The following is a 9,148-nucleotide window of genomic DNA, read 5'->3' as shown; positions in this document are numbered from 1 at the left end:
GCCGCGCCTGCGCAGCAGTGGCAAGACGGGGAGGGATTCCGCGCGTAGACGGGGTGGGGGGCGGGGAGTCTGCGAGTTGGGGCGGGGAGTCTGCGAGTTGGGGCGGAGGAGGGGGAGAGGGAGAGAGGGGCGGGACGGCGGAGGGGCGGAGAGGCGGCGGGGCGGAGGAGCGGAGGGGCGGAGGAGGGGCGGAGGGGCGGAGGGGCGGGCCTTTCAGGAGGGTCTTAGTCCTTCACTTCCTGTTTGTGGGACCTTCTGAATCCGGGTCAAGTGTGTTAGCTTCTTCTCTTCTCCGGAGCTGACCCGGCACCTTCAGTGACAGCGGCTTCTGACTCAACCCAGGGCGGGTTTCATCTTATGACCTGCTAAAGGCCGGACGCCCACACCTGCCCCAGGAAGCGAAGGCGAGCTTCCTCCACCTACTGGCTGGCAGCCCCGGGCCCTATGTGACCGCCGCTGCCGAGGGTCCCCGCCATCCCCTCCGCGCTGATGCTGAGAGGGAACGCAGACCCGGGGCATCTGCGGAGTGCGGGCCTCTGGCTCGTTAGGCCCGCGACGGGCGGTGCTGGCTCTTACGCTACCCAGGCTTGCCACCCCCCACCCGGACTTGGATGGGCTCCCCTACCCGATAAATGTGGCTGCTGAGACTGTGGTGGCGGTGGTCGGTCCCGCTACTGCTGCGCCCCAAGTTCCCCTTTGCCACGGGACTCTCGTGCCCCACGTCGGGACTGTCGGCCCCCGCTCCTAACCCCGTGGCCCTGGCCTTGCAGCTTGGCGACAATGGACAAGATCCTGGAGGGCCTGGTGAGTTCTTCGCACCCACTGCCCCTGAAACGGGTGATTGTGCGGAAGGTGGTGGAATCAGCAGAGCATTGGCTGGACGAGGCGCAGTGCGAAGCCATGTTTGACCTGACTACCCGGCTCATCCTGGAGGGCCAAGACCCCTTTCAACGGCAGGTGGGGCACCAAGTGCTGGAGGCCTATGCACGGTACCACCGGCCAGAGTTCGAGTCCTTCTTCAACAAGACGTTCGTGTTGGGCCTCCTTCAGCAGGGTTACCACTCGCTGGACAGGAAGGACGTAGCCATTCTGGACTACATTCACAACGGCCTGAAGCTGATCATGAGCTGCCCGTCGGTGCTAGACCTCTTCAGCCTGCTTCAAGTGGAGGTGTTACGTATGGTGTGTGAGAGGCCGGAGCCGCAGCTGTGTGCCCGACTGAGCGACCTGTTGAGCGACTTCGTGCAGTGCATCCCCAAGGGAAAATTGTCAATCACCTTCTGTCAACAGCTTGTTCGAACGATAGGCCATTTCCAGTGCGTGTCCACCCAGGAGAAGGAGCTGCGGGAATATGTGTCTCAGGTGACAAAAGTGAGTAACTTGCTGCAGAACATCTGGAAGGCCGAGCCCTCCACACTCCTCCCTTCCCTGCAAGAAGTTTTTGCAAGCATTTCTTCCACAGGTAAGTGTTATTATATTCCAAAAAAAATCTCTCTTGGAAATTCATTGTGTCTCTTACACACGCACACGTACACACACACACACACACACACACACACACACACACACACAAAACCATGTTTGGTTCTCTGCCCTGAAAACATTTTCAATGGAAAACAAATCTCCATACCCTCATCCAAAATTGTATTCCTATTCACTACCCTTTTTATGCTGTCCCTTTGTGCCTTAAAAAAAAGACAGCGTTCCTATTTTAAATGTTGAGAACATTGAGGTCTAAGATCTTTGGCACTAAATAAGTTGCTTAATTGCCCAGCCTCTGCTGAAGTTATGGAATGCTTTGAGGATTGACAACTACTATATAAAGCTTCTATTCATTAGTGACTAATGACAGCATGATAATGTTTATCATGTTATTATTGTACTTTGACTCTGTCATCTTGTCGTTACGAGTTTTTCCCCTGTTTTTTTTTAATTTCCCCACTTTTTTATTCATGGGCTGTGCGGTTTGTTTTATTACTGGATTATTCAAGCTAATTATGTACTTTTTTAAATATTGACATTTTCTGTCTGCTGTAGTGTAGGAAAGAAAGGGTGCAGGTAGAATGAGGGAAAGGAAAGAGTATGAGGCCTTAAATAGGTGTTTTTGTGCTCAGGGTATAGCCCATGAACTACATCCTTAGAAAGTGGGAAGGAGCCAAATAATAATTGCCAAGAATATGCTTTCTCACCAGGGATTTTACCTTGTATCTACATTCCTTTTTGGACTTGGAGCTTTCAGCTCTGTAATTTGTGAAACTAGATCCAAAACTGTGTTTACTTCCTCTCTTCTTGGTACAGTCATTCTCCCTGGCTGTTGTTTGAATCAACTTCTTAAGGAGGTGTCTTCCTTTTATCTTGAGAACCAGAGAGAAATAAGAGTAGAGTTTTAACAAGCTTCATGCATTGTGATGAATTAAATATGTTTAGGAAAGAATTACCAAGTGTATATTTGCAGCATCTTAGTTGTTTTATTCTTTTGGTTGTAATTTTTCTTGTATTACCAGTGTAGCTAGAACTGTAAGATTTCCCCAGAACTTTGTCAGCTGTAGCAGTAAAGGTGTTCACCTTGAATTGTTCAATTATTATGTAGTTTAAGCAAATTCCCTCAAAATTCACCTTAATTTTCACTTCATTAAGATATTTTTTAAATCTTCCTTAGAACAACATAATGACTACTGTAATTCATGGTTATAAGTTACATTGAAGGGTCTAAAGTGGGAATTTAAATGATACCTTTCATTGCTGACTTACAAATGAAAATTTTAGCACAACAGTAACTTAATATTAAATAATACAGGAAAACAAAGTAACTTACAGACTAAATCTGGCAATAGCGAACCATAGTTTTTATATTGTAGTAATTTTCTGTGTAATGAACAGTCATTGCTATTCACCCTCATCTCTCATTTCTGTAATTTAACATCTACCCATGAGGTAGAACATTAACAACTGCTTCCTGATTAACACCTTTGCTGCAATAACATTTTTTTTTTTTTTTTTGGTAAATTGTTTCTCTCTAAATACTTTACTTGAATTTTCTTGCCATATTCCTTTTTCTTTTTTAATTAAAAAAATAGATGCATCATTTGAACCTTCTGTAGCATTGGCAAGCCTTGTGCAGCATATTCCTCTTCAGATGATTACAGTTCTCATCAGGAGCCTAACTACGGATCCAAATGTAAAAGATGCAAGTATGACCCAAGCTCTTTGCAGGTACTTCTTCATGACACTATAGATGGTGTTGTAGATTTGGGAGGAGGAGATATTTTGTTGTATTGTGTGGGTAATGAAAAACTTAGATTTTTAAAACTGAAATCATAGAATCAAATGCATAAAGATTCTCCAAAGTAATTGGAATGAATTATTTACCATACTATAGATTTGACAGGCATTCCAGTAATTCAAAGAACATTTTCAACTAAACTTTAATTCCAAAAATATAGACATATATGCTTACTGTATATTAGATTATCAATATATTTTACTAATTTATTTACTCATTATTGTTTCTGGAACCTATTTCTTCTCTCTGGGTTGTTTTGTTTTGTTTTGTTTTGTTTTTAAGCTAAGTATATACTTTTACTTTCTCTTTCAACTGGAATTTCTGGGTAATGCACTCGACCTTTGCTTGAAATACGTTTTTTCTTCCTTAATCTTCAGTAGAGAATTTGGCAAAATATAGAATTCTAATTGATAGTCATTTTCTCCTCGTATTTTCAAAATAATACTGCATTGTCTTCTGGCAACTATTGTTGCTGATACAGAGTCTGCTGTCAGTCAAATTGTCATTCCTTTGTCAGTAGTTAGGCTTTTCTGCTAATGTTTGTTTTTCTCCTTCTTGATGTTTTGCAGTTTATTCATATATCTGTAGGTGTAAACTTAATATTATTTATCCTTCTCAACATTTTCATGCTTTTATTAACTCAGTCATTCATTTATTTATTCAAATCACATTTATTGGACACTTACCATAAGTGCCAGGCAGTGTTTCAGAATCTCCTTGAACAAATGGATAAAATTATCTGTCTTCATGGGCTTACTTTCTAGATGGAAAGGCATACAGTAAACTAATAACATATTTTATTGATTCCAAGATGCATCCTGATTTCAGAGATGTTAAAATGTGGAAATACGCAGTCATTTGCTGTAGATGTGACTTTTCTGCCTTAGTGATACGTAAACTAATTATACATCCTAAAGTTGATTTTGTTTTAGATTTTATTAAATATGATAAGTAAGATTATAATTTAGTATGTTGAATAGTGATGAGTGCTTTGGGAAAAAAGTAGATAGGAAAGACATAAAATATGAGGAAATGGCTTGGAATTTTAAATAGGATGGATTAGGAAAGCCTCAATGAGACAGTGCTGATGAAGTAAAGATGTAAATGAAATGAGGGAGCAAACCCTGTGAAGAGCTAAGGGGAAAAACATCAGAACTGTCTTACAATTTGCTATAATTTTTTCTTCAAAGGTACCCATTTATAGAGCTTATTCCAACTATTATGTTTCTTTATTTCAATGACTCTTTTTCTAATTGAGCTTTTCCTCTCTACCTATTTTTGTTTCATATCTGCCTGGGGTTTCTTGTAATTGTGTGTGTGTGTGTGTGTGTGTGTGTGTGTATCTGTGTGTATCTGTGTATATCTATGTATAGCACATCTAAATAAAATACAGGGATTTGGAACAAAATGGTTTCTGTGTACCTGCTATAAAATTACAGTCATGACATAAACTTAAGTATTTATGTTGGTTTCTCAGAAAGTTACATGTATACATATCTCACTGTCTGTAACACACAAACTTTGAGGATTTTGATATTTTCTACCTTTTTCCCTTTTTTGTCTAGTGTTTAAAAAGGACTTTCTCTTCTTGCTTTCCTTCTTTCTTCCTTGTGCTCTTAAATTTAGCTGAATCAATTTATCTGTAACTATTACTTTCAGATTCTCATTGCTCATTCTCTCCTTAATTTCCATAGATACGTGAACTTGCTTTGTATATTGAAGAAAAGTCTATATAAATTGTTCTTGCTGTATGGCCTCTATCCCCACTACTTTTTTTTTTAAGTTTATTTATTTATTTTGAGAGAGAGAGCAGGAGGGGGCAGAGAGAGAGAGGGAGAGAGAGAATCCCAAGCAGAGCCCAACACAGGGCTCAATCCCATGAACCATGAGGTCATGACCTGAGCCAAAATCAAGAGTCAGGTGCTTAATTGACTGAGCCACCCCGGTACCCCTATCCCCACTACTTTCAATTTATGGTGATCTCTTTGCTATATTTGGTGGTCTGTATTGTTGTTTTCATCTTCTTGGTATCTTTATATTCATAGTTCTTAAAGTTCTAGAAATGTTGTGACACCATTCTATTAGGATTTTCTTCATATTGTCCTTTCTATTTTTACTTCTCCATTTATTCTTATCATTTTATCAATTCTCTTCTATACGTGGTTGAATTCCAAGTCTTTATGTAACGTTCTCATTGTTCATTTATTTTTAAGAAACACTCATATCTCATCCATCTCTCCATAATGAAATTCCTTCTGTGTCCTGCCTAGCAGTAATATTCCTTTGTCAGTGTGACTACAACTGCACTAAAATTTCTTTCTCTTTGAGATGAATATATCATAAATTATGTGGTCTTCTAAATAAAATGGGAAGATTCAGAGAATTATAGATTTCAGAGCTGAAAGTGAAATTAGATATCAATTGGTCTGTCACCTTCATTGCATAGGGAATAATATTCAAGATTTTTCATTATATGCCCTAAGTCATTACAACAGAACCTTCTAGTTGGTCTTTTTGCCATCAGTTGACTTAGCTCTCTTCTCTAAATCATCCTGACCTATTCATTTTTCCCTTCTGATCAACAAATTATAATGACTTCACCACTTGCTACATCAAGTGCAAATTCCAATTCTTGGCAGTCAGCACTCTGAATCCTAATTTTTCAATGTTTTCAAACAGTCATAGTATTCAACTTATGAATTTGTTTTGTTTAAAAAAAATTTTTTTTTAATGTTTATTTATTTATTTTTGAGAGAGAGAGAGAGAGAGAGAGAGAGAGAGCAGGGGAGGGGCAGAGAGGGAGACTCAGAATCCAAAGCAGGCTCCAGGCTCCGAGCTGTCAGCACAGAGCCGGATGCAGGGCTTGAACTCACAAACTGTGAGGTCATGACCTGAGCCGAAGCCAGCTGCTCAACCGACTGAGCCACCCAGGTGCCCCATGAATTTGTTTTGTTTTTAAAATATATTTGTGGGGCACCTGTCTGGCTCAGTAGGAAGAGCACGCAACTCTTCATCTCGGAGTCATGAGTTTGAGCCCCACATTGGGCATAGAGATTGCTTAAAATAAATAAATAAATTTTTTAAAATAAAATATAATCAATAATTAATTTTTGCCTATTTGTTTGGATGGGAAGTTGTGATCCAGTTTTTGTATTGCATTTCTGATTTATCGTACATGATCCTATTTAACCTACAGTGTATCTGGAGTAATTACTCTTATGTTGCAAATGTAACTGAAAAGAATAGCTATGATTAGTTTATCATACTCCCACCTTATAATTCCCCATACTCCGTACTACCCCACACAGACAACCTACCATGCTTTAACAGTTATTTTCTATAATACAAAGAAATCCAAATACCATACCAGGACCAGATAAGTAACATTAAAGTATGAAATAGGCTGTATGTAACTGAAATAATAAGGGATGGGGTGCACAATCACCTTCCAAAAGGGGAAGCTGATCCTCAACTCCATTTTTCTTGAGCCACAAGGAAATTTGAGTTCAGTGTGGCTGATCTGATTTTTCAAAAGAAACCTGAAAGTTTTTTATGTGAAATTTCCCAGTTTTTAAAACGGTGTAACAAATATGCAACTGAGGCTGGATCTAGCCATGAAGCTGCCTTCTAAAAGTGAAAATTGGTTTTATTCTCCACAAATTAAGAATAAATCTATTTTATGTCCTATATAATATTGCTAATTTTAATGTTAAGGGTTTTCAAGTTGCATATTTTTTAGCTCTAGAAAGAAATGGTTTTATTTATTCCACAAATTTGAGCTCCTTCTCAGTGCCAAGCACTGTGCTAAATATTGGGGGTCCAAAGATTAAAGATCGAAAAACAAACAAACAAACAAACAAAAACCCAATAGTAAGATCACTGCTCTTAAGCTCCTGGCCTAATGGAGGAAGAAAGACTTCAAAGTACATAAATTACAACTACAGTTAAATGTTCTTAAATGGTAAGAAATTAACTTGATATATCAAGGTTAAGTGTCCTTAAAATTCATGCAGCAACCAATGCATGGTGGACAAGATTACTGTCGTTAACCATAAAAATAACTCATCTCACAATGCCTGTGCCTGAAAGGATTTGGGCATATGCTAGTCCTGTCAGATTGAAGCACAATTGGAATATAATTAAAGTGTAGCTAAAAGTGTTCCGCTACTTACCAGCAGACCTTAGTTCAAATAGCAGTACTACTTACTGTTTATTAATTGTGTAACTGTTGACAAATTTCCTAACTTTTCTTAGCAATTTGAAAGCAGAAATTGTAACTACTATTATATTTTCAGCATTTAATAGAATACCTGTTTTATAATAGGCACTCAAATATTTGTTGAGTGAATGGCTTCTAATTCATGTTACTTCTGACTTGAAGTTTCTTTAGGATGGTCAGGAGTTTGGGGACATATGGGATAAGGTAAAGAGTAGAGGCTTATGAGATGGGAAGCTAGAAATGGAGAGGCGAGGAAAAAGCTGATAGGGTGATTAGGTATAATGAAGAACCATAGCTAAGTGGAATTTTCTACTCTGCCCCCTTAGACCTGACCTAAGGGGAGTTCTGGCCCAGGGCCCTGTGTTCCAGGGAGCCTAGTTTCTATTCCAGCAGTGCCATTCCCTACAGGGCAGAGTCCATAGAGCCCAGGAGATGTGCTCCCATATACCCCTTCTCTGAACCACATCTTTTTTTGTGTGCATATTTGCACTCAAAAAATGTACAATATGTACTCACATCATTTTCTTTTATTTTTTTTTTATTTATTTTTTTTTTTACATCATTTTCTTTTAAACAAAAACAGTTTTTAAAAGACTTACTGGCACTTTTTTTCTTTTTTAATTGAACAGTATTTCAGATCTTTCCATGTTGGACCCCCATGGATAGATTCATATACATCCATCTTATTCTTTAAAACTCTACATAATGTTCCATAGTATATTTAGCTATTTCCTTATTTATAGACATTTATATTGTTTGCATTTTTTTTCATATCCTAAATACAATGCTACAGTGAAATTACTCGTTGTACACAAATGCAAGTGTCTCTCTACTCTATGTATGTAGAGTGACTATAAACTTTTATGAAAATCCGCTTAACAATGGTTGGAAGATGTGGAACAGCTGTCAGGGACTACTTAAATGATTTATAACCATCATTGTTAGAAGAAGATGGCCAGAAAAACAAGAGGAGAAATTAATATGTGTAGAGAGCATAGGGAACATACAGATAACTAGTAGTTAATGTGCATTTGGACTTTGGACCACTCTTGATGTCGGATGGAACATTTTAATCTTAAGAGCAAAAAACCTTAAAAAAAGATAACACTCCAGTGTTAATGTAGGTAGTTACAACGTAACTGTTGTGAAAATGACCAAGTCAATTTAGGAGGCCATTTTTTAAACGTGTTCGTTGCTCTTTTGGTCATATGTTTGTATACTTAATATTTATATTGGACATTTTGTTCAATTATTTATTGCCACATATGTTAATATTTGGTAGAAGAGAAGCATGCACATTGAGTATTTCCAGTGTCATACATTAACTCATGTAGTCTTCACATCAGCTCTGTAAAATAAGCATGTTTATCTGTAGTCTCCAGATGAGAAAACTGAGACACAGAGGTTAAATAACTTAATCAGGTATTAGAGCACCCCCCCCAATTAATAAATGGTAAGTTGAGATTTTGAAACTAGATCACTCTGACTTTAAAAACTTGTTTATCCACTACTATTTTCTTCTTATGTAATCCCCAGAATTGGATCATTGGATCAAATAATATGAACATTTGGCCCAAATGTTTTCCAAAAGAGTTGTACCACTCTTCATTGTGATTGATGTCTAACATTGGGGACAGTCTCTGTCA

General features: G+C 38.6%; 1 protein-coding gene across 1 annotated transcript in view; it reads left to right on the top strand.

Moving 5' to 3' along the window:
- Nucleotides 1-214: 214 nt before the first annotated feature.
- USP38 (ubiquitin specific peptidase 38) overlaps nucleotides 215-9,148 on the top strand; it is a 33,881-nt gene continuing 24,947 nt past the window's right edge. Inside the window, exons 1-2 of the mRNA XM_030313010.1 lie at nucleotides 215-1,462; nucleotides 3,078-3,213. Coding sequence (XP_030168870.1) covers nucleotides 781-1,462; nucleotides 3,078-3,213 — 818 coding nt within the window. The 5' untranslated portion in view covers nucleotides 215-780. The remainder of the gene's footprint in view (nucleotides 1,463-3,077; nucleotides 3,214-9,148) is intronic.

The sequence above is a fragment of the Lynx canadensis genome, chromosome B1 (assembly GCF_007474595.2).
Source record: "Lynx canadensis isolate LIC74 chromosome B1, mLynCan4.pri.v2, whole genome shotgun sequence".
Lineage (NCBI taxonomy): Eukaryota > Metazoa > Chordata > Mammalia > Carnivora > Felidae > Lynx > Lynx canadensis.
This window is presented reverse-complemented; position numbering and strand designations above follow the sequence as displayed.